Source organism: Apteryx rowi, unplaced genomic scaffold (genome assembly GCF_003343035.1).
Source record: "Apteryx rowi isolate R43461 unplaced genomic scaffold, aptRow1 scaffold_78, whole genome shotgun sequence".
NCBI classification, from domain to species: domain Eukaryota; kingdom Metazoa; phylum Chordata; class Aves; order Apterygiformes; family Apterygidae; genus Apteryx; species Apteryx rowi.
The window spans coordinates 1,817,791-1,844,606 of record NW_020451071.1 but is presented as its reverse complement, the minus strand read 5'-3'; the positions used below and the strand labels follow the sequence as shown (position 1 = coordinate 1,844,606).

The window sequence follows — 26,816 nt, the reverse complement described above, 5'->3', positions numbered from 1 at the left end:
AATTCTATGCTAAATTGTAATGTATATGTTTACCAATCTCATAATTCAAAAAGAAAGTGGCCTGACAGCTTCTAAGCACATTGTAATGTTATCTGCAAAGACAATGAATTATGCATATCTCATAGCGCTATGTCTGGCAAAACAACACTGTGATCCCAGTGCAGTGGGATCCTGCAGATCCACTCATTCCAGTTGGAGAGGATAATGCAAYGGTGCTGTTTTCACATCCTTGCAGTAAGACAGTGCGAATATTCAAATATGATTTTATTTACAAATAAGAGATAAGCTCTAATTTATGCAAAAGGAGAGGAAAAAAAATCAGGTCAGTGATTTGTAATTATGGAGCCTGTTGGATATATCGATCAATCTTGATCAATGCCCTAATCAAAGCACCCTGACAAAATTCTCTTAGCCTCCAAACATATGCCTTAATGGTGCTTTAGAAAAAGAAAACAAAGAAAAAAGAAAAAAAAGGCACAAGACTACAGCGCCCATCTCCTAAGCACCCCTTTGACAGAAGCAAGCGCTCTTTAAACACGCAGTCAAACCTCTTGGGCTGCTGACCATGATATTTTGCAACGTTCATACTTAATAACTGGCATTTTAAGTAATGGTACCCTTCACTGGAGAGCAGCAGCACACGTTACGCGTTTTGCAGCTATCGCTCTTTCTCATATGAACACGTGCTGTCCAAAGGGATGCCAGGAGGCCTCTGCATCCCCTAGCACCCAGCACATCCCTCCCGGCCCAGGGAAGGCAGCACCGGCAGCACGAGCTCTCCCAGGCCGACAAACCAAGGGAAGCAACATCCATCCTTTCTCCATTTGGGAACCACTTTTGCCAGTTTTGCAAAGTTTTCCCTAGCCTGCCGCAGCCACCCAAGGTCTTGACAGTGCAACCGCTTACTGCAGAAAGTGGGGCAGAGGCAGGGAAAGAGGCGGTTTCGAGGGCTGATCCCATGCGAGATATGCCTCAGTCTGCCAAGAGAGCATCAGAAAGGAAAACCTAAAAGAGGATCCTTGCAAAGATTGGCCCTCTCCTTGCTGAACTCCCACTACAAATTATATATATGCTGGGGCAAGGAGCCAATCCCATGCCTTCTGATCTGCAGAACTAAATTCCTTTCAATTAAGTGACATTTATCCTTAAAAGGTCAGGTTATTTTCCAGGCAGAAGGACTCTACACTTTGGAGTTGAATGTGAAACAAAGGAACATTTGCAAGACGCAACTAAATTGTGGAGACGGTAACACAGTTATGATAGGTGAGAAGGTACTCCTATATCAGGATCTTATAACTTTACAAATAATATTCCTTAGGCAAAAAAAAAAAAACAAAAAAACATATTTGGTGTTAGCACAAAGACAGGCCTTTTCATTTATTTTATTTTTAAGTCTGACTTTATAAATTTACTTTTCAGTTATCCAAACATGCATAATAAGTGTTATTTACACTGTAAGAAAGTAGTTTAAATCCTCTTTGCATTCAAATGGCACCAAGCTTTATTCTCGAGAAGACRGCTTAGGGTGCACACAGTTCTCAGTGAGAAATCAAGCCTTTGCCAAGTGTGAAAAGAAAAATATAGCAAGGAATTAATCATCAGAAGGCAAGTTCCAAGAGAATACGGGATACAGATGCTGTAGCATATCACCACTGGTCTTTATGCAAGTGTGCACCACRTTACCCAAAGCAATACACACGTGAACTTGACACAAGACACGTCTTAGGATCAAAGCTGGGGATACTCTTAGATCCTCTGCACCTTTCCCCAGCAATTCTCCCCAGGCAAGGCTGCGGATCGGGCCACGACAAAAGCATCGTACATCTGAACCAACGCCGTCGCCAGCAGCGGTTGGCCAACAAGCACAACAGCCTTCGCTCTGCGGGCATCATTGCCGGCACGTAAGAGAGGACCCAAATGGGCCGTTTTATTGGCATCTCATCTCCAAGGGAGAGAGGGGAGGAAATGTCAACATCTCAGCACGCAGGAGTCGAAGATGACTTCTGCTAAAAAGGGGATGCCAGGCCCTCAAGAGGAAGGCCTCCCAAAACAACACAGCATCAGAATGCCTTTAAATTATCTATTTTTTAATAGTGAATAATAGTGGACAAGTAGTATAATTACAGAGCAAGGAAGACTTGCGGTTGTGGCAAAACACTGTTAGGGAATGTTCCATCCATGATGCTTCATCTTTCAATTTTAAGCAATAATTTAGTGGTATCAAAATTCTGATAGGTCACAAAGCATTTCTTGAAATCAAGACACAGATCACAGGCATGACATGTCCCTGGCACAGGTCTCAGCTTGGGCATGTATTTTATCATTTATAAAAAACAGTAACGTATTTCATATTTACCTTTTGTTGAATCATCTTCAATTGGTTGTTTGAACAAAGTTATATCTTTAAAAGTGCACAGGAACAAAACAACTTTTTCATGCTCGTTTCTGATGGGTGCAATTTGCATGTAGAACCAAACTGGGGTTCCTGAAGCAGAGAAAAAGGCGACATTGGACTGTGGTGGAGCACAAACCTTCCACAACCTGTACACAGGATACTTCATATTTTAAATGTTTCACAATACACATGTAGAAATAGCTAGAAGTGGTCTTAAAATACATCTTCCAAATCTTTAATTTCCCCTCCCTAAGGGAAAATAACACATTCCCACTTTTACAGATTGATTAAAATGAGGAAGTGCTACCAACCTCATTAGCTGATAACTGGAGACAGAAGGCTAAATAAATCTCCACCCTGAAATAAAACATATTATTCTCCCCATCTTGCTCTTGGTTTTTCCCACTATGTCTCACAAACTTAAGCATCTACAGGGTAGGTAGGTTAAAAAAAAAAGGGGGGGGGTACGGAGGATATCTTTGAATCCTTCTTCACACAATATGGAGCTATGAAAAACAAAACTGCTGGAGTATACTGTCTTACCTTCCATCTCCACATTGCCCAAGCCAGTGGAGCACACTCCAATGCATATATCTGCTGTTTGGCTTTGGAATTAAAGGCAAAATCTTTTTCAAATCCTACCAGTCATCAGGTAAACAATGAACAAAACGCCTGCAGTGTTGGAGTGGTCAGAAAGGCTTTTGGTAATTCCTCGCTGTTCACAGGGAGCTCTTGCACGTGCTCCAGAGCCTGAAACTGGTCTTTCCTGCTAGGCTGAAAGTCACGCCTGTGCAGGAAAACAGCACACAGCACTCCTCTAGGCACGAGCAGGTCTGCGCTGCAAGGGGAGAAATACTAACCGAACGTACACAACTGGCTTAGAAACACTCCGTTCACCTGCCGGGACGTGAACGTCAGAGCTGCTTTCCATCAGACAAAGCCTCGTGCCCACAGCCACGTCCCCTCCCTCGCGAGCTCACGACACCCACCCACTCCCCACGCTACAAATGCCTTCAGAGTGAGCTAATTACCTGCTGGATTTGACGTGCTTTTGGCCAGGTGACATAACTGTTTTTCTCCTGAGCTGCTTGAATGCCAGCCCAAACGCTGACACGTAGAGACAACCCGTCTGCCCACTGCCACCCCACGGGCACCGCTGGCCCCTCCACGTCTCCGCTAACGCGCAGTGTCTGGGAGCTGTGCCAGCCACTGCGGGATGGATGCCCAGAGGGCAAAGAAACCCATTTGGAAGAGGACTGCTGTGGGGAAGGTCAAAATCCGCACGGGTTAGTGACAAAATTCAGCCGGTGCTCATTTGGACTCGCTGGGATTAAACCAATAACTCACTAGCAGTAAACTGGAGAAATGGGGAAGAGGGAGCGCTGTTTCTGTGATAGCTCCAGGGCCATTATGTGCATTACTTGACAATGTCAATTCCTGGTTGCTAACTCAAGATAAAAGACTCTTTTTATAACTTGTAAGAAAAGTGTCGCAGCTCCCTGGAGTAATACTGCACTTTCACACTTGGCAACTAATCGGCACCCTTTAAAAGGCCCTGAAAGTAGATAGGCAAGATACCTGCACTATATGACAGCACAGATAAAAATCAAAGAGAGAGGCAAGGTGGCTACTGCCATAGAAGTGGCATTCTGGGTAGGGGCTCAAAAGCAGGTAGAGAAGGTCCTGCACGTGAGCTTCCCTAAGTATTACCCATACATACATACACATATATGTATATAATATATATATCTGTATATAAAATATATATAYATATGTCTACATGGGTGCTCAATAGCTAGGGAGCTTAGAGCTGAGGACTATATATGAGGCAATGCAGTAAAGCAGAAGAAATTTGCAGCAAACTTACAGGTCTGAAATAGCCGACCTACTAGCTAGGTTAAAAAGCTACAGTGAAGTCAACAGGCATACGGACACTGCCTGAGCATAACAGCTCTTAAGACCATTTCTTGTGCTGAGGGAAAGGAAGAAGGGAAATCAACCCTAAATGTCAAAATCTCCCTTTGTCAAAAGCATAAGGAATCAGTGGGAAAGAAAAGGTAGTGCCACATAATCAAGAACACACAGCATCTCCGGACCTACAGTTTGAAAACGAGAGCGGGAGGTTCCTCCAAAAGTACAGCGAGCTCCAAGCAGGAGAGAGGCAACATGCAGGGTCTCCACTCATAATAAACACGAGCCCTTGCATAGAGCAGTAGCCTACATTTTGCATATTCACATCAATAGATACTATACTTTATTTCTTTATCTTTATTCAGCTTGGAGGACATGTACATTGTTTCTTGAAGAACCTTCTCTTGCAAGGCTCAGAGTATGACAAATGGAAGCAAACATTGGGCAAACCAGTTGCTGAACAGGAGTCTGATTAGTCTAACAGTGTTAAGAGAAAGCTGAAGTTCTGGGCTTTGGGTGATGGAGAAGAAAGCTAGCAACAGATATTATGGATGGGAACTGTCTCAAGACTGGAAAGAAAAATGAATATTTTTCCATAAAGTCCTTCTGTTATCCTGCATATCTCTCAAACTATAGACTTGGAGGTCTGGGCACAGGTGAAGATTTTATTAAGGAAACTGCAGCTCAACAAATCTCCGAAACACAATCAAGCTCAAGCAGGCAATCTCCAAACCAAAGCAAAAAGCTACTGCCTTGCTACAGGGAGACCACACACCAGGCTAACCCATCCACAACTTGCAGGTTTTGCCTAAAACGTGCTGTAACACTGATAAGCCAGAAGCACCATCCACGCACACGGCAAGACAGAAAGTCTGAATAGGCTGACTGATGGTTAAGACAAACTGAAGAAAATCTTTCCTGGCTTTACAGGTTACAGGTAACCTCCTGTAAATCTGAAAGCTGCCGAGAGGAAAATTACAAAATTCCCCAGTGTTCTAATTAATTTCTGGTTATGTGCTAAATTTAGTAGTGCCACCAAAGTTCTTACGGGTTGGTTTACACATCACCAAGGCATCATGGCATTGCTGGGAGTAATTGTTCTTGGAAATTAGGGTATGGGTTTTCACTTGTGGAGATTTGGGGACGTTTCTTGTGGGGGCATCTCATTCGGGATTTCTTTTTGTGCAACCCAGTCAGATTCCCTTCAAGGACACAATCCACAAAAGCGAGTATAATTTGCAAAGAAGGATTCAAAGTAGAGATATTGGAAATCAGCTACTCCTTATTGGCAATTTGAACACTTGTCCTGAAAAAGGAGCTCTTTTTCTGTGTACAAAACCTGTGGCAACCAAAATACCTGTTTCTTCTCCAAATCTTGACCCAAATTCATCCATATGTCAAAATGAATATTTATTTTAGTCAATTATATATTTTTAATATGCACTATCGCTCCCAACACCATACATAAATATATACATACTGTTTTTCTTGTAGAGGAGAATTTCAAAGCAGTTTGACTCATAGTTGTCAAAAGTCTGTCGGACTTTTTCAATGGTCTTCTTGTCTGTCAGTTCACCGTACATAAAACTGAAAAAGAAAAGGCAATTGCCCTTTTATCTAGACAAGCAGCAACTTTGTTATAGGCATTTTAAACTGCATAAGCATTGGAGATGCTATTAACTGTCATTTATCAAAGTTTAACTATGATTTACACTTCATTTAAATATTTAGTGTATTTCAAGGTTGTTATGAAACCTGCAAAAGTAAGTAACCATGGCTGCCTTTTTACTGGAAAGTAGATTTATTCCCTGTCACCTAATGTTTCATTAAGTGCTTTTCTGAGCATGTCTTTAAGGACATTCTGTTAAAAAAGAGCTGATAACATATAAAGTCATTATTGCCAAGACTGCAGGCCATGAGAATATTGCTGTTAAAATGGAGAAAATTGAACAAAACTTATCAAACCTCCCAAATTTTCTTCAATCGTCTTGAAAAGTCTTCTGGAGGAATAATGGAGCCTACTGCAGTTAAAGGTTGTTGGCTAAATTGATGGCTACAAATCTAACACTGTCAAGATGCATCCTAGACAATATAACTGGAATCCTTTCACCGAATACCAATTACAAATCAAGGCAGGATTTAACCAATGGACGTAAAGGCTGTAATTCTCTGGAAATACAGCACAGACTAAGCGTATGAGTTGTCTCACTGTAGTTATGCCTGCACTGCTAACAAATATAACCAAATTCCTCCTTGTTTTTCTTACTGAATGTAGTACTCATTACATTTCTTTAATATTCTTTAATCTTCCAGTGAAAATATGGAAAATACTAAAAWGCTTCTGAAGACTCACCCGTCTCCAGACCGAGATTATAAAAATGTAATTTTAGCTCTGCTATTTCTTGCCATTCAACCATGTCACCTTTGCATTCTTTCCCAGGTCAGTTTTTCAGCTGGTATCAGTGAACCCAGCCCCGTCRACCTTACTTCTGAAAGCCTTTGTAACAAAACATCCAAGCTTTTACAGTCAGGCCTCCCTGGATTAAAAATAAGTGAAGGCTGCTCTGCGCAAATTTGCAATTACAGAATTGAGGGAAAACAGAACATAGGATACAAGCTTTCACACACTTAGATGAATATACTTTGAATTGATCAGGCATTTTTTTTCCCCCATTTACTTTGCTCACAAACAGCTTGAGCTTCAGCTGAAACCTACACCAGACAACCCCAAGAATTTGAAAGAGAAAAGAAAAGCTATCAAAAGCCTCTGTGGTTTAAATGTAGTTTCTTTTATTGATCAATAGACCTCCAAAGGTTCAATAAACATTTATTTTATGTTTACTGTTCTGAAATAAACAATAAAACAGCGGTTAGTGACTTGGCAAGCATTAAAATACTCAATGAAGACCAGACCGTAGATCTCTTCTGCATGTTGCCAACCCGCGGGCACAACAGGGCTGCTCCCAGAAAAAGGAGCTTCCCAGCGCGAGCAATGGAAGCAGAAGCAGGTCATGTCGCTACAGGCAACCAGTGACATCCGGAGAGCTATTGATAAATGACATGTCACAACTGGTACCCTTGGGATAGCCCGGTCATGGAGATACCACTGCGACGACCAACATCAGGAAATGGCTTTCACCAGGGCACAAGGCTTCACAAAGGTATCGCTCCTTCTTAACATACACTGCTGCCCTTAGGAAATGCAAAACACTGCTTACTGCTTGTTTTCATTACTGCTAATGTCTCCAAGGCAAAATAAGAGCCCATAGGTTTTACCCAGCCCCTTGTGCAACTGGATTTTCTTTTTCGTTGTCTTGAGATTCAAAGCAATGTTCCTCTTAGTACTGAACGGGAGAATAACATGAACTGGTTGAAGCGCTTGACGCTACATGGCTTCTAATGCAGAAAGTCATCATTAATTAGGGTTAAATGACAAATCATATTTGGCATTCTGAGCAGTGGACACACTCGTTAGCTAGCTGCTGAATATGATCAGTCAACTTTATGTTTTAAATTAAAGCCAGTTTATTATTGCTGTGAACCTGTAAAACTCAACTCTAACTCCTGCATTATTTTCACACATAAAAAGACATTTTAAAGGCTTGTGCTAGAATAAAAACATTTTTCAGAAGGCAATTTTTTAATAGCTGGCACTGAAGGAACCTCAAAGCAACTCCACTGTATAAATTACATAAGATTTCTGCTTATCACAGTTTTAATCCACTTTCGTCTGTCCTATTTCGTACACATGGAGGGACTCCTACTTCTTCAGTCAATCACTCTGTCTTTTTCTGCCTCATGTTTTTGTTATTTATTGCTTGTCAAGTGCCTTCAGTGCAAACTGTACAAGACAAATATCAAAACCACCCTGCTACTGGGGATCTCACTACCTGGAAAATAGACTTATCAAAGAGAAAAAAGACTTACTGAAATACTCTGTGAGTATTTCAGAAGAAAAGCACAATCTTAGACAATTTTCCCTGTCTCTGCAATGGACCGCTCGTCTTTTAAGATGTCTGCATCCCTGCCTCCCTCTGAAAGCATCCCCTGACACAGAAAAGCCACACATAAAGCTTTCTGTTGCGTTCTTCTGCCCTTTGTCAGGACCCAACACCTTCTGCTGGTGTCATCAGAATCGTCCCAGGTCTGCAGGGTTTGCCAGGTCAAGTTTTAATGGCTCCTTGCAAGGAATTATCAAGGTTAAATGAGAGGTAAAGCACGGAAGGCATATAATCCTACACCCAATTTACAGCTCTGCTTATCCAAAAGCATTGGATGAAAAAGGATCAGTTCCAACAGAAAAACATCTACCCAGAAGGAACAGTGAACACTGATCTACGTATCAATAGCTTCAAAAGTTTGAGAGCTAAAGAACGGGCATCATTTCTGAATATAATCATTAAAGCTCCCCAGATCCAATGGCCGTTCTCGGCAGATTTCTTTGCACGGCTTTGGCAGCACCGGGGGCCTTCTCATACACAAAAATCAGACCTCGGAGGTAATATCCCAGTAACAAATCTAACTTTTTTTGAACAGCAAGTCCAACACGTTGTACACACCAGGCAAAATCCTGGTTCTTTGAACTCTGTGGGAACACTGCCATGAGCTCCTCCGGAGCCAGGATTTCACTCGCAGACGTTTTATCCCACTTGAAATGGCAGCAGCTCAAAACAAGAGAGAACAGAGATGTTGACTGGAGCGTTGCAAGCGTTTCGGTGGAAACACTACCTGTAAACAACCACTTCAGCGAGGAGATCCAATTCCCTCCTGCTGTACCGCTGGGAGACAACACGCACAGAGGGCCCAAGAGCAGCTTTCCTCCTTAAAAACAAACAAGCACCCAGCTATTTCCAGCCCTGCACTTGGCTCTCAGGTGCAAGGAGAGAAAGCAAAGCAAAGCCTGGAGCAAATGCCAAGTGTAAAATGCCAGGGTAGGTCTACTAACAAGCCACTCAATAAGTGCCTGCTTTTCTGAAAGCTTGCCTAGAATACTAAATTTAGCTGATAAGCAAAAACACTGAGGAAAAGCTGATATTACTTGCAATGTTAAACAGGGTTTTAATGTTTTGTAACTGTTTAGTCTAGCTAAATTTTCATGAATTTTGGCAACGGGGCATGAAACAAGTAGTTTTCCCACGTGATAGTTAATCTATTTGTGCAATTGGATGGCAGGGATTTTTGCTCCCTGGTTACTTGAAGGTTAGAGGTGTTGGAAGTGCAGCTGCCCATCCACCTTCCGGACTATCAGCTCATTCGGGAGAGCAGTGCTTCACCAGCACACAAGTCCTTCCACCTAAAAATCCTGCCCATTTTAGTACTCACTTATACCAACTCTTCTGCACATCTGCCCCAGTTACATGTGCAATTTCTGGCATCTCGGGCACCCAGCAAGAACACGCACTGATTCCCATCATGCAGCGTTCAGTGAGCCTAATCCTTATGTATTCTCCCTTGTATACAAGGCCAATAAAACTAGGGAGTTCGCACTAATACTGGGGAATTTCTAAGTGATTTCCCTGCCAGTGGACACACTGATGCTGATTAAAAATGTATGAGAAGCTCCAAAAATCAAAGGAATTACCAGCTTTTTACAGGACTAACTCACTTCCTGAGTTGGAGCAAAAAGCATTTGCACCCCAATACCTTCAGTTTATCCACCCTTCCTTATGACCTGTATCAGGCAAGACAACCCGAGATTTGATACAATAATGACACATGAGCAGCTTCAATACAGGGTATATGTTGTGACAGACAGTATAGGATATAGGAAATACCAGGCAGGGGCAAAACAACCCAGCACTGAAAAAAATTTTGTCCTTTATCACTCTTATAATCAGTAACAATAACAATTCAAATGGGGCCCCTAAGACTCAGGGGCTAGATTTCCCCTGATTGCTTACATCCGTGCATTTTTCTTCAGTGGGATTTTTGGCACTAAAAACCCTTCCAAAACCTGTAACAAAGGTGGGGCACCATAACACTTTTACCCCACAGCATTTGCCTTATAACATTAAAGCAAACATTTTATATAAAATAATTTTATGTATAACATAACCTGGGCAGAATGTCTCAAATCTGGACTGAGAGTCTGACTTAAAAAAGAAAATAAAATAAATAATGGCTCCAGAAACCAAAAAAAAAACAGTGACATTCTATTGAGGAAACCTAAAAAGGCACCATTGACCTCAAAACTATTTTGCATTCCACACAGCTGCACAGCTCTTCATTAGAGAGAAGCTCCAAAGACATTTCTCTCTAGTAGGGGACATGCCACACGTCAGACCATGTTGAAAACCTTCCCAGCTCTCCTTTTATCTGCAAAGACTGGGATGTCATGTAAGAAGCAGGAAAGATCACACTGCATATGTAACTCCACCAGCTAAGACCCAGATACAAAAGAACTAGCTGGCAATCCTTTCAGTGTAGAGACGTTGCCCCAAAATCCAGCGATGGATGTAGACAATGAAGATATAAGGAAAAAAAAAAATCTTTGCTAACAGTCCCATTTTCTACAACAATTCCTCCTTGGATCCACATACAGGTAGAATTCAGCTCTAAGACTCACTCGAATGTGACCAGAACAGGATCCTTACAGACGTAACGAGGGCCCATCACACTCACAGAAAGCACCCTGATGGAATAAATCTTTTGGTCCCCTCAGTTCTTCAGGTACAGGGGTATTATTAAGAGAGAAGTATTGCTAAATCTGTATTTTCCCAACATTTTCCTACAATCCCATTCTGTATTTGTAATGATTTTAACACACACACGAGCTAGCTCACAGTGAAGACGATCAAGTTCAATATACAGAAAGCAGAGATGATAGCAGAGAGCAAAAGGGGAATTGTGTAAGCGTATTTAGGATGACTGCGATAAGGCTGCTTCTTTCAGCCCCACTGAGTATATTGACTTTCTTGCTATTGCATGAATTAATATTTCATGTCAGCAGCATATGCCCGTTTCTTTTCCATTGTCCATTAGAGTGCACCTGGCTGCAGAGCGGAGCCTTGTGCTCCCAAGGTCTCCTCTCCTGCCTGGCAGAGGAGAGCAGAGACCACACATCAGTGTGCCAGTGCACGCACTGTCTTTTGGTGTAGGCAACGACTGACCTAGGACCACAGGCTTGCTGCCTGCTCCGCTCCTGCTAGCTGCAGCACTGGTCCGGTGTCAGTCCCAAAATCGTCCATGTAGATACGCGGCACCTTCTTACTGGGGCCCTGGAGCTGGTCGCTCCCCAAAGGCGTCACGGGAGAACCTATATAAACATGTCTCAGCCATTCCTTGCTGCACCTCTATCCCCAGTTTATTTTGCTCTCACACACACAAATACATGGATTTAGTCTTTTCCCAAAGCATCACGTTTTAAAGAATGCAGCAGAGCAGGCACAGATGCACGTCTAACCATAAGTCACAGCTGTCCACCAACAAAGGAAAAAGTCATAAAGCTGCAACGCTCAGAGTAAAAACATCGGCAGCTCCATCGCCCTCTTGGGAAAAAAGATGCAGTTTGCACATGACTGCGCTCAGTGTGTGCACGTGCACGTGTGCATACACATGTGTGTGTGTGCTTAACACCAGGGACCAATATCTGGCATAGAATAGCCCGCCCCAGAGCACCTGGCATAATAGCAGGAGAACTAGAGAAAAGCCAGCAAAACAATCTTTGAAATATATATTCCGCTTTCTTTATTGGATCTTTAGGCAGAGCTTACTCATACTGGTATCAGTCAGGATAAATTCCAAAGCAGAGAATAAGAAGGTCCAAAGTCCTCAAAATATTTACCCCTTCTTTTGGGAGCACCTGCAGTTCATCTTCATGCATTGCTAAGACTTCTTAAAAGCTTTTCCATTAAACAGTCTTCATTGCTGCAGTTTTCACTGCATTTATGCAGTTACCAGGGGATGACATGAATTTCAGACCTGGGTAGACTTAGCTTGCTTTCAGAAAGATCTGGGGTGGAATATTTAATTCATAGATGTTCAAATTAAAAAAAAAAAAAAATCTATACAACTGGAAATTAGCTTTCTTTTATTTAGGACTAAATCTTGCAGGATCCTTAACACTATCCCAGATTTAGCAAAGGACTTACCATTAAGTATGTAAGTAGTTTGTTAATCCTGATGGAACTAAGCATTGATTTTACTGGAAGTTAGTCAACCATGTGCTTAACTGAATGCACATGGTTAAGTGCCTTACCATGACCAGCATAAGTTGCTGGTTTCATTCATTGTAAAGCCAGATTTAATACTTTAGTCTCACTTTAGTTTCTGCAAAACAAAGCTTTTCATATATTAATCCTTTCTTCACACCCTAATTTTTCTTCCCAGCAGATTATAATTTTAACAAGGCATTGAGTGGAAACGAACAGACAGGCCACGTACCTGCAAGTGCTACTTTTCTGCATGACGTCGGCTCGATGATATCCAGAGAGTTTACAAAAACCGTCATTACTATAAACTACAGGCCAGTCCACAATCTGGGCATTTCCCAACAGAAAACTGGACTCTAAAAAGAGAAGAGAGAGAAAGGGCTGTTGTCAGTGGTCAAGTACACGCCAGTCCTCCTTGTGTTAGCCAGCAGATGCAGAGAGTTACTTATGTTGGCAACCCCCATCACGCAGAAATTTGAGAGAGAACTGAAATCAAAATGAGGCATTAAGAAGGAAGTATTAGATCCTGATGAAACAGGATGGCTTCTAGTAAAATAAGTAGCTTCTTTCACTCCAAATACCAATATAGGCACCAACTCCTTAACAATTCAGAAAGGATTCATGTATTCTCAGCCGGATATCATTTGGTTTGGTTCTTACATGTAAAAAAAGACACGTGTCTCAAATTTAACCGTACACTGCCTTGCAAACTGAGTTTTCAGTGCTGAACCGGTGCCTACCACCGGCAACGTCTCTCCCCAGCCGGGCCAGCAAAGCCTTTGCCTTTCCCGGCAGCTTCTCGGCTGTTTTGCAGGACGATCCCAAGCCGCAGCCCCTGGACGCCGGACGGGGAGAGCCGCGGGCGAGAGGGAAGACGTGCCCGGCGGTGGGTGACCCACGTCGCGCCTAGGCGAGCCGACATTAGGCAACGCATCAGGAGATTCAGGATGATCGGGGAAGCAACGAATGCCAACGGGACTTAAAGGTTGAAATAACACAGAGCAAACGTCAAACTACAGTTGCAGTCTGGCCAAAAAATGCCAACAGGTGGTTTGGGTTCATCCTCGTAGCACGTATCGATTGCCGTAAACATACAAATACGGGCAGGGAATATTCTTAGGAGGCTGAACTCAGGTTTAAATATTGCTTCAATCATCTGTTCTTTCAGGCAGTGCCTGCACTTTATATGCATGGACTGGCACCAACATGCGATGAGCTAGTCCTAAAATAGTTTTATTCACTCGTTTGGAACCATTCCTCCGACACTGTTTTTAGCAAGGCACTTCTGAAGAAGGAAATACTCATTTTCCTTAAACACAGCGTTGGGGTATTTTATGTTCACCAACACCACAAACATTTCTAATTTTGTTTCCTAAGTAATATTCTCCCTTAGTGCATCAGCTAGTACAGACTCCAAACTGTAGTCTCTGACGATCTTCTGAGCTTTGTTTATGTGTACTTTTAATTTACAGCATCACTTTTGACTGTAGCTGTGGAACTAGTAGGTAACTTTGGCCCACTCACTGCTAAAAAGCTATTAAAATATAGCTGCTAAAAATCATTGCTATAAGGAAATAATAGCAGAGGTCCCTTTCATCAGTTTTTGTCAGAAAATTTTAAAGAGAATTTTCACAAATTCTCTTAATACCTGAAGAATGGTTATGCCAATTACTTTTACAGACATATTACTCAGGTGTACACACATCCATTTTCATAGAAAAATAACACTGGGTTTGTACGAGCTATATAATGCTCTGACTAGAGTGTATATCATGCAAACATTATTCTGTTAAACAAGGAAAATGTACCCAAAAAATGCTATTTATTTCTGGTTTTTGCTTTATAAGCACAAATTTAGAAAAAATAATCGGCGGTTATTGGATTTTCTACAGAAAAGTAGATTGAAAAAAATATTTAAAAGCTAACGGATGTGAGAAATAGAAGCTTGGATTTTAAGGAACGTAACGCTGAAGTTCAAATCTTTTATTTGAATTGAAACAAACAGTTTTACAGTGAAATGCCAGTTTTAAAAATCTGCCTTTCCACCCAAAGGGAAGGAGATGCACGCTCTACAACCACCAGGAGACACCGAGGAACGCGTCCACCTGAGCACTGCATAAACTCTATCACCGTTTTGTTCCGCCCTTCTACAGACCTTGCTACAACGGGGACTTGGCACAGATTTCCTCAGCACCAGCACAGCGGAAATACCATATCCAGGCGAAATCCTCATTCCCTGGAAATCAAAGCGTTCGATAGCCTGAGCTCCCACTGTATCGACACTCAAACATTTCTGCCCCTTTTACTTTCGCAGAGGTATCGGTCTTGCTTTCCATGCTATTTGCACTCAGCTTTTCAAGTAGAAATTTAATCTTTGCCCTGGTTGCTCGTTCTCTCGCTGTCTGAGCAGATGGTGCTTTTGAACCCGCAGCACTTGGCAGGGGGGCAAGACATGAATTCACCCAGCCAGGACGATACCCCAGGAAACAGCAAATATTACAAGTCCTCTGGTCAAAACCAGGTTTGATTTGGGAGGAGGAAAGAGATGTTTACTTGTGGAATTATGTTCCCCCAAAGTTTGGGTGCTTGCCTATAGATAAAACGAAGTGGCAGCCTCTGCTATTACAGAGAGCCAAATTCCCTCCGGATGCCGGGCAGATCCGGGACGCTTGCCGGAGGGCCCACAGTCCATAACAGGTAACCCTGCTTCCAAGTCTCCCTGTCTGGCAGATGTAACCTTGACTGTATTTTCCCGTGTACTGAAACGGTTCAGCAACATCGGAAGGCAGATGTTGCAGCTTGCAGAAGACATATGGCATACAATGGTTTGCTTTTCTATATTTTGTGTATTTATACTTCTTTACAGCGGAGGGTCTCGCAATACTTGATAAGGCATTCATTAGGCTGATCAAACCCACCAGACAAAAACATAAAATTAGAAAAAAAAAGACACTAAAAGTATCTTGATAGATACTAACGTGTGTTAATAGATTAGCTCAGATACATAGTATGTATACTAACAACTTGATCAGATATTAGAATATGCGTTTTCCTTTGTCCCCATAAATTTTCCTTTAGGTAATTTACTTTCTTACCCTTGTTTCCTAAGCAAGCCAGGCTTATTTGCCCATGCTCAGCACGTGAATACGTATGTGCGTCCCATTCCAATTGAACAAAAAACCTTGAATCAATGTTTGCATCTTGTTAGACACGAATGAATCTAACTGCAGGCACAAAGCCATAGGAATCCATGTTTCATTAATGCCGCTGCTCAGTGAACGGCTTGCTAAAATTTAAGGAAGAACGGGTGAGTGTCAGACCCTGGGGTGGGGGTACAACRGCTCCTAACACAATCGAAAAAGCATTAGCTTGTCCATGGTGTAGTATACAGGCCCTTTTATTGTGCCCCCACGTCTCAGCATCCATCTGACACCATGCCTACCCTACATTTTATCAGTAATCACGTTATTTTCTCCAACCGAGGCACACACAATAATAATTCATTATTTCTATGATTTCTCCAGATCAAAACTCCAGACAGGTTTAACTTAACATTAGCCAGTCTGTATCTAGCTGTAAACATCCAAACCGAGCATTAGTGACACGAAACTATGAAAGAACTGTCTTTTGGGGGGGGGGGCATAAATTCTAAAAATAAAATACAGTATATGTAAAAAGCTGACAGTTATTCCAAATACAATAAAAACTGACTAGAGTGTAGGAGCTATGTGTCATACTTAGGAATAAGTAAGATAAGGTATGGGTGAAGTGGGCTCCACACGAGCACTGCCCGTGCTGTGGGTGCACGCTGACTACACTTGCACACCTGTAAGACTTCTTCTCTCCATCAGACGAGGGCGGCGTGAGCCCTTGAAATATGAAGCATTTCACCTTATGCAGAAAGTGGACTCACTGCTCACACACTGCTGGAGAAACCAAAGCACAGCGTTACCTGAGGGCACAAATTTGTACTTCAAAACTCTAGCACAGCGCAAAGGGACATGGAGGAGTTTTTGCTTTGAATCCTCTGCTGTGACTCCCATATGGTCTAACACATCTCAGCTTTGGCATTCCTTTTTATTTCTTTTGGACTCAAACCTTGGTCAACGAYAGAGACTCCTCAGTGGAGGATACAAATTTAGAATTTCTGAGTTTTGTGTGCCTTGAGAAGACACTGTGTTACATAACCTCATCAGTGATGACCACTTGTGGAAGAACATTGCTGCAGTTACTTCCACGAAGGTTGGGTCCTGACAGCCAGACCTGGACTAAAACGGTCTGCACGCCCTATTTCTTTACTTATACAACTCATTTGCATGGTTTCTGTGCTAAGAAAGGTCCATCACAGATGTGTCTCAGATTAAGATTTCTGTCAATCTGACGGTGGGAAATTCTGCTCTCCATGTGATTTCTAGCTGGTTGCTTGAACTTGGTGCAAGAGACAAGGATAGGGAAAGTTTAACTCCCAGGACCAAAGGTGAGTCATGTTCCCTGTTTTAAGCACAAATGCGTGTCCCTCCTGGCCTCCTTTGCCACCAGCTCCAAAGCAAGGAGCCCTCGGTCAAGGATACTTTGAAGTCCTCCTGTGCTCTGCTGCAGTGACCCTGCAGCGCACAGTGAAGTCCTGTGGCAGYGGTGCAGGCTCTCCAGGTGTCCAGGCTGCCCACAGCCTCCACTATCCTGCATCCTGCTGCTCCTCCATCTCTGTCCTGTCCAGCAATGCCTCCTTCTCCCTGCTAAACAGTCAGTGACCCCTCCCAGGTCATCCAGCAGCTGTATTTCTCTGCTCCTACGAGGAGGAACTGTCTCCTGGTTCCAAGAAAACCCCTTCATGCCACTTCAGCTCTTCATGAATAAATTAGAGAAAGGATGAGAATTTCCATTTATCTCTAATTTTGCCTGGGTCAGTCTATACTGGCAGGGAAGCAGGACCCAAATCCATTAGCAAGCCCAGACCTGCTTTCAGTCCCCAAGGGCTTAGCACCTTCGCACGAGCCCAACTCTTCATTCAAGCACATCAGCCACAGAGAAAGACAAGTGTGCTCCAGCACTGCTCCCAGGCTGCCTACTGCCTTCCTTCTTCCCAAGCTGCCGTGCTCATTGCAAGCAGCAGGAAGAGAGGCATCCAGATCACAGCCTCTGCCCCTCACAGCAGCCCAGGGACATCACCCCACCTGTGCTGCTGCAGGTAGGCACTGACCTCTCAGGATGCACCTCCATTATCAAACCCCAGGTTCACTCCTGTTCCTCGAAGTCCCCCAGTCGCCCACACTCTGCACTGGTTCACTCATACCCAGGCTSTTTTTTGGAGTGAGCCAGAGGAGATCTACACAGCCAGTTTCTCCTAGAGCACAGGCAGGAGCCCTGTGCTGCCCCACCGAGGACTGCCCTCAGGGCAGGCATCTCCTGCAAGACAGATGCAAGCTCAGACTCCCTGCACAGGAGAGGCAAGCGGTCCTGGCCTGCCTAGGTCTTTAACAGAGAAGACTGGCACTTTGCACTTCCTTCAGAAGAAAAAGCAAAGGAGCCAACAAGAGAACTGCAAATTGCAGGGCAATGAGCATAGCAAGGACAGTGGCACCAGCAATCGCGGCACACTGTTGTCCTGTTGTATTCAATACACAGGAGCCTTATTCTGCAAGCTCTTTTTTTTTTTTTTTTATTAAGAACATATAATTGGACGTGTTCTCAAGGATAAGCATTTGTAAATGAAATTCAGCTACTTATAACTGGACAACACAGAATTCACCCACCATGCCTACACCTGAACAGCTGAAGTTACCCACTTTTTAAGTGTAGCACGACTTCACTGAAAAAACGGTATCACAGCAGGTGTTGTCAAGGACAGCTGAAGTTATGGATGGCAATGCATAAATACAGCTCATGTTCTGATATTGGTAATTTAAGCCTCAGTAAAACGAGTGCTGTGGCCCAAAAAGGAAAGTCTTCTCTTTCCATGTACGACAGCACACAGCTTCCCAAATACTTTACTGCAGAGGCTGGGAGCATCTGCCCAGGCACATCTGATACTGGCCATTGCTGAACGCAGGATAGTAAATCTGACAGACCAATGGTCTGATCCAATGTATGAAACTCTCTGCACCTGTGATCCAAATTACCCTGTGGCAATACATCATACTCTGAAAGGATTAATATGCAGCTGACTTCAAAACTTCCATAATGATTAGCCTGAAATCTCTAGCAATGCATTTATTCCTGCTTGGATTTTTTTGATGCACTGAAAATGCATTTCTACTTTCCATTCCCTTAGAGATAAAAGTCAATTTTTATTATTTCTAAGGTTGTCTTGATGCCACTGCCTTTACCAATCATTTTCTCCACCCCCATCTTTCCTATATATTGCAGAAAGCCCCAAGCACACCTCTGGAGGATGTATAAGTTTTTTGACTAGACATGTCTAAAACACTGGTGTCTGTCTATAAGGAAGCAGGCAAGCAGGGCTCAGAGAGTGGACATGCCTGTCCCAGAGTTGCTAGATTCATCTTAAGAAGTCAGCAGGCATTTAATTAGCTAACATAATTCACCCATTTACAAAGTTTAATACAGATGGCAAGGAACTGTGATATTAAATGCATATAGTTAGCAAAATTCCAGATTCAGAAAACATAATTGAGGCACACAGTTGTGAAAGACAGTGTATTTGCTGTTTCCTGTGTTTCTGTTTTGCACAAAGGCTCTTTCCTACAAAGGCAGCCTATGTGGTAGAGCAGCAAGCCTTTAATCTTACTCTATCTTGCAGTAGCTAATATTCAACACAGTACTGAGCCTTGTTTTGTTGTTAAATGACCACAGTGTGCAAGCAGTTTTTAACCAACGAAATGCCCAAAGCAGTGTAAAATTCATGTTATGTAATCACAGGAGAGCAAGAACAGCTAAATCGTTTTAGGAGATATGTCTAGCCAAGTGAGAAACGTTGTCTCTAATCATCTTTTTCCTCGAGAATACTCGGTATGACTTGTAAACAAAATTGTTTAACTATCCATTTCGGAATTCCATCTCTTCCCAAGAAAATACACAACTGATTTATTTAAGTCACCTTTGAGAAGATGTTTGAAAAGAAATGAAGCAGTAGCAAAACAAAATTAAGGGGGGGAAAAAAAAGCAACATTTCCATGCAGGAACAAGTTCCTAACCCAAGCGATTTTACATAGAGCTGTCCTCCAGAATTACTGCCCTTCCTACAGGGAGCAAGTGCAGCACAGACCTGACAGGCTGCGTGAAATGCTTGCAGTTTGCCTTTCTTGCTAATGCTCTCTTATAAAAGTCCCCAAACACTTCAGCTGCTGGCAGCTGACTCTTTCTATAACTACACAGGGTTCAGTGTGTTCCCGAAATCTTCCTGGAAAACCTCATGGGGCTCCTGGGGGGGGGGGGGGGAATCCTAAAAGAAAATTTCTTGCTCTTGATTTTCTTTTAGCTTTTCTAAGCAAGTCTTTGCCCTGGTTATTACACTTCTACTGACGTCTATATACAGTGAATCCAACCACATGCTTAAGACATACTACTCCTGACAGAATACAGCAGAAAGTCCGAAATCCACGGGCAGATCTGCACGGGCACTGCCATCCAAAACCCAGCCGTCGCAGGCGCCGGCGTCCCTGCAGCTCTGGGGCTGTCTGTAGGCAAACCGCTGTGCTTAAAGCGGCCACCTCCACTGGCACTTTTTACTCCTTGCTATAAAACCACATTGCTCTCTAGCAAAGCTATTATTTCCCTTGTGTCTTTAAAGCATGTAAGACATCACTGTCATCCAATTTATCCAGCACATTAAGCTTTGGTTGCCTGGGAAAAAAAAAAAATCCTTCATAGAACAAACTCTCTACATCACCTTTCTGTACCACTGTTGTATTTATTTAATACTTGTACTACAAAAATGCACAGAGGGCTAAGCCCAGAGCAAGATGCCACCATACTGACTATGCTAAAATGATCTAATTCCTGCCCCAAATAAGTGTTCCTCAAATAAAACAGAAGATAAGTAATTCAATGTTGGCTGAAATATTAAATCCACGTATAAGTCACTTAGCTGGGAACACAGCAGCTTTCAGCAATTTAGAAAGCAAGCACAAGAAGAAAGATTACAGTCTGCCTGGAATTTACCTTCTCAAAACTTAAAAATTTAACTTTCATCATTCTCAGCGTGCAATCCCACGAACAGCTCAGTCCTCAGCCTTTACTGCAGGACAACTTCACTGACCTCAGGAAGAGTTCAAAAATCAATAAGGACAGGAGAGCGTCCCCATGAGCTGCCCAAGAAATGACATCTCATACAGTTCTGATCACAGATTCTGATCACATTCATTTCTCCTAGCGTTAAACTGATCCTAACCTAGCCCGGTTAGGATCTAAATGYTAAATGTTGCCACTGAACTTGTTCCCTATTAAAATGTCACAGAGCCCAGCATATATGTAGTGAGACTAAATTCAAACTGGAGCACTCTGTAGCTCTCACCAAAGGCAACAGGCACATTTGGGGAGCACTGGGAAAAAAAATCAGACATAGATATATAAGAAAGGGTGCTAACCTCCTAACTTCGCATTCCCAGGTGATAAAATTGTGCTAACAGTAATTGCTCAAACATGGGGTCGCGTCTTGCAAAGACTCTGCCCATGCTAGCCACGGCTGCCGCTTCACAGAGCTGGGCTGTGTTTCCAAAACCCTGTTTTGACAGAGAATTGCCTGCCTCTCCCGTGCTCCGCTACTCGTGCGAATGACCGGCAAGGGGCTGAAGCAAGACACCACGCACGGGACATTCGCAGCCCAGTACTGAGCTCCTGCTTCAGCCAGGTCTTCGAAGGGACAACTCACAAGCCCGACCCCCCCCAGCACCAAGCGGGGATGCAGAACTGGGACCCGGGTATCCCGATTACGCAGGGCTTAGCATCCCCGAGAGCCAGTCATTCTCCCAGCGCGCTGATTAAACAAATACCAGACTCTCTCTGAAAACCAGAATACTCRCTCCAAAGTCTTATTCCATTACTCAGTTTTATCAAACGGGGAAAATATTGTTTTCTTAGCTTACCAGGCAAAAACCTGAAAATGCAGGTTAACCACCAAACAGTACCCTGAGAGAGCAGGCTAATTAAATGCATTTCCGCAGCTCACTTAACTTCCTGGCATTATTCTTTGGCCGTGTATTTCTTCCAACGGTAATAACAAAACTGGATGTTTGCTCTAAAAATCAATAATTTCATTTTTTCTGTTCTCCATCAGATTTAAACATTAACCTGGGAATGCAACAACACTTACAGTGACCTCTTGTGGCAAGCGCTCGGCTTGTGTTCAAACATCACCCAGAACCGAAGGACGTCTCTCCCACCACCACATCCCACTGCCAGCAACATGCTTAGAAAAAAAAGAAAATACTAAAAGCATAAGACCTCTATTTTATAAAGTAGCGGATCAGATCTCAGTGAAATCTAGCTACTCCTTTACCTAACAACATGGTATTATTTGGGCTTCTAAATTAATACAGTGGTGCAGAGTTTTCATAATTAGTTTTTAATAAAAAGCATATAAAAGCAAAAGTTTTAGGCCTTCTAAAATTGCCCCAATTTCAGCAGGAGTCAGATATGCTTAATGCCTCAGGATTCAGTCAAATCAATCAAAAACACTGGAAGAGGAAGGAAAGGAGGACACTTGTCATTGAAAACTACTCACAGATTTCATCTAATAMTGCTACCCGGTGTAAGAATTCACTTTGCATTGATTTACAAATCAGCATGCCCCCTGCTGTCATTGAAATTTCAAAAGCATCCCTGTGCCTCCAAACACCAAACAAAGCCCTAAAAATATAATCTCCTTGGTCACCCCGTCAGTAACTTCCTTGTAACCAACAGAATTGGAGAATGGAAACATTTGGCCCAGGTTTTACAGGTTCTTTATGCAGAGGTTTAGGTAACTGCAGATGTCCAGGATTCTGCAGAAGATCCCTCCTGCATCCCACAAACTTCAGGTAACTCATTTTAGAGAACTTTCTCTCTGCAGCAAATGTCACTTAATTTGGATCAGATGAAAATCCAGCTTGTTTCAGTTTGGAGGAGAGGAGCCTCCATAAATCATGTCCAGTAACAAGAAGAAACTATGTTTTGTAACACTGCATGTAAGAAAACAGGTACACCACACGGGCTAGTAGGAGGGATGGCAGAAGACAGCAGGCAATGATTTTGTTTATAATAGCAGTGTAATAAAAATGAAAAGGTGTCTGAGCGCTACAGATCTCATCACATGCACTTCCCTCCCTCTTCCTGGATCCTTTTGCCCATTGAAGCCACGGGTAGCCAGCAGGACATAAAGCTCTGTCTTAAGGAGTCCATTTGCATGAGCATGGCATTAAACTGTAAAAGACCAGAAATTAAATCTTAAATCCATTAAAGCTCATGGTAAAATTCACAAGGATGCCTAATCGAGCAAAGATTTCAACCCCAAGTGTYAAAATACACTTGTACAAGACCTGAAAGACCCTTTTCCCAAGGAAGCTTCTAAGAGTTATCGCAGTAAAAACGATAACCAATAATGACAACTGTTATCATATTTATTTTTCACTAACGTACACCCTTCTTTCCAGGCTGCTAGCGCTTTTTATTGCATACTGTTGCTAAGTCCCAGAGTTACCCTTTTCCCAAATTCATCCTCTATCACAAAGGCCCATTAGGCAGTTAACACAAACTTAATGCTTTGCTGCTAGAATACATGAAAGGTGAAGGTGGGCAGGCCAGATGGACACGTTTCTCCTCCCCTATGCATGCAGCTCAACTCCCTGGGTCTCTCTGCATGCGGGCCAGGACCACGAAGTCCAGCCCTGCACTAGAAGCTTGCCCAAATCTGCACCCACTTCCACCTCTGCAACGCTGAGCTGAGGTCAGTACCAGCAGGAGCTCTGAATACACACAAGAAGTAACCAATAATAACAGTAAAAATGGACACATACTGATGAGATCATCTTAGGAGGAGAGAACATTGCCCTAAGGAAGGCCATTACTAAAAGCCCAAAATCCTAGCGGCAGGAAAAGGCAGCCACCTTGATGTAATTTAATCTGGTACTCTAACAAAACATCTCTTCCTTCAGCTTCGCAAAACACCTGGCGAGCTTAAGAACTAGGGCACACTGAGTGAGACCATATCAGTCTTTGTGAGCCTTGGATCAGACCTTTACTCAATGTATTTCTACTCTGCTCTTGAGCAAAAATTGTACAGGGTGCACTGAGATTACCCTGAAGATGGGCCCGAGTGCCCCAAGGGCTCATGCCTTCTCTCCAGCCGCAGCAGTCGCTCTAACAACGGACCGTGCGTATCCCTACAGACTCGGTCTCTCCCRACAGTAGAGCACGGCCGCTGGGCGGATGAACAACCCGCAGAGGAGCACGGTGTCATCATCTGCCAAGAGGCGCGTTGGAAACCACCTGGGAGAGCAACGCAGTGCTGCCCAGAAAGCAAAGCAAGGTGCTGCTCAGAAGGTGTGAACTCGCCTGCGACAGGGACCCCCAGAGCAGAGGGGCACGAGAGTCCCACCAGCACCTCCGACTCTTTATGAGCACTTCTCTAATTTAACCTAATTTGTAGCCAAAGCTGGGGTGAAAAGGAAAGGTTCACAAGATGTCTAAACAAAAAAACACCTAGTTTGCGCTGAAAATCAGATATACAGTTGTTTTTCAACACCAGGTCTAGGTACCAYGTTCAGTCTGTGCACACAGTTCTCACTCTGTCGGTTCCAACTTTCCACATTTAAAAATAATGCAATTTTATATGTAAATGTTTTGTTGTTCAGATCCATCTCTAGCAACTCGGAGTAATTCGGTCTCCACCTGTATTTTATTTTGAAATCTGTTGCTTCCATTTTGGACCTGAAGAACAGCTTATGTGCCCAAATACCTGTCTAATTTTTTCCAGTTGTACCTAATAAAAGATATTAGCTCTATCTACAAACCTTCTCCTGGTTGTTGAGAAGAGATTTATGGCCAAGAAGTGCGATGGGATTGCATAAGCATGAGAAATCTCAAAAATGGGTATTCTTTAACCAAGAAGAAGAAACAAGGGCTTTTGTTGAGGAAGCTGAGGATGTGTTTTAAAWAACAATCATCAGTCTTTTCTTTATGCTGTTCCTCAACTTGACTATGAAAAATCTCTTCAAAACTGATGAATCCAAGCATAAAAAGCTAAAAACAGTGCTTCTTCACACTGTACACAGTCAGCAGACCAAATCCTTGCCTTTTACTGAGTACTGGCAGGATATCCTTGAACCAGATTTGCTCTATTGAATACCATTAAGTTTGGATTAAACAGTGCTGACTCCAATGAAAATTACTGTTTCTAAAAAGCACAAATGAGGTTATATCCTGGATGACAAAAATAAGGTCAAAATCACATTTTAGGGCACAACACTGACCATTTACATGAGTAAGAAACAAATTCCTAGTTCATTCTTCACTTTGTTGTCCAACGGAGCATTTCTGATTCTCTGTAGCATCATGCTTAGGTATCAGCAGGGGCAGAGAAAAAGAAGAATCAGTGACCAGATCAGCATGATTTTAATGCTCCCAAAATTAGGCCAGATTAAAAATTGGAGGGGATGTTTTTAAAAGTATAACGTTCAAAARCCTTCTGAGCTTTTCTAGTTTTTGACATCTCAAAGCTTTACTGAGCTTTCACCAGAGAGGATGTGATTTAATTAGAGCACGATACAAAAGCCTGACACTCCCAAATTGTGTTCCCAGTTTTGCCACGGACTCTCTGCATGACCTTGGGAAAACAACTGAGATGCCCAAGCTTCAGTTCATGCCATAGTTTTAAGAACAGGTTGACAATGCATCTGTGTGTCCTCCTCTACAGCGAGCTGTGAAGTTTAATTACATTCCAGCCAGGGCTTTGAAGTTGTCAGAGGCAAGAGTGCTACATAAACCCCTACTAATTAAGCTTGCATTTAATATTCTGGTAAATATATACACTATTACAAGAAACTCTAGCTTCTAGAGATCCTGCAGCCATAGAGCTTGACACAGAACCAAAGCCAACCACAGAACTGATGCAGGCAACATGAGAGGGAGAGGAAGCCCAAAAAATGGTTGATGGCTCAATATAAGGCTGGCATTTTAATACTCAACATTTTAAAACAAATTCCAGGTCCTGTGGTGCTGGTCCCACTCCTGCTCTCCTGTGGAAATCAATGAATCACTAATTCAATACGTGACATCAAAATCAAGCCAGCACACCAGACCACTTCAGTATCAATGTGAGATAAATCCAGAACTGTAAAACAGAAAGGTGGAAGGGAACATTTTTCAGTAGTATTTCACATCACATTAGTGTCTTGGTTAATAATACATATGGCAACTTTTTAAAATGCTCTGTTCTGCCCACCTTTCTGATTTATGCCACTGGATGCGTGCTGACATAGCAGTGCTCTGGCATTGCAGGGCTGTTCTTAACTTGTGCTGTCCGAGGAGAAATCTCTCAGCAGACACGAAGTTGAGCTCCTTTACCAGACTTCATTTGTGCAAATGCTCATACGCTTCAGTACATCTATGCCAGCGCAAAGACTACACAGAAAAGGAATGCAAGTAGCACAAGACTTGGCCAAGGCAGCATCTATATTAACACACCTAGAGGGATGGTCTGCAATCACATCATAACTTTAATGGAGCTGTAAACACTGCTCTTGACCAGCACTTTGCCATGGACTGAAAGGGTAAAATGAATAATTCTATGTCCATGCAGTCCTGAAACAGTCCTGTAACTACTTGCCTAACAGCAGAGCTGCAGATGTGCAACTGCAGACAGCTCTTTACATATTTGTTTAGCCAGAGGATTACCATCACCCGAACCACACTCACTCCCTTATCCTCTCCCTGGTACCTGTGCCACACACTTCAAGTGCCACAGAACTGTAAAGCCGAACGACAACGGTTGCAAACCCAATTAACGGAGAACGAGAAGGTGGAAAACCGAACTCAAGAGTGAGGATAGAGATGCATACGCGACGCCTGCCACAAATTTGTTAAAGGCAGCCACGACAGCGATGTAAGAAGTTCGGGCAGACAAGGAAAGCAGCGGGGAGGGCAGGCAACAGCGGGARAGCGCAGGCTGGGCAGAGCAGCGCTGCGCACCCACAGGTAGACCGGGCTCCCCGGCGGGCAGGGCAGCGGGGGCGGCTCCGCGCCGCGGGTGCGGAGGGACGGACGGACGGACGGACGGGCGGAGGGATGGACGGACGGACGGCGGGGATCTCTCACCACTCGAGCGCCGGACGATGTTCTCCAGGAAGGTGTTCTGCGGTGCCACCAGCCCTCTCTTGCCCCCCGGCATCCTGCAGAGCCGGGCTCGGGGGCCGGCGGAGCGCGGC

General features: G+C 43.2%; 1 protein-coding gene across 1 annotated transcript in view; it reads right to left on the bottom strand.

Annotated features, from left to right (window-relative positions):
* KCNH5 (potassium voltage-gated channel subfamily H member 5) overlaps positions 1 to 26,779 on the bottom strand; it is a 161,364-nt gene extending 134,585 nt beyond the window's left edge. The window contains exons 1-4 of the mRNA XM_026088642.1: positions 26,707 to 26,779; positions 12,689 to 12,812; positions 5,787 to 5,893; positions 2,357 to 2,485 (exon numbers count right to left, since the gene is read on the bottom strand). Of these exons, the coding sequence (XP_025944427.1) occupies positions 2,357 to 2,485; positions 5,787 to 5,893; positions 12,689 to 12,812; positions 26,707 to 26,779 (433 nt within the window). The remainder of the gene's footprint in view (positions 1 to 2,356; positions 2,486 to 5,786; positions 5,894 to 12,688; positions 12,813 to 26,706) is intronic.
* Positions 26,780 to 26,816: the final 37 nt, after the last annotated feature.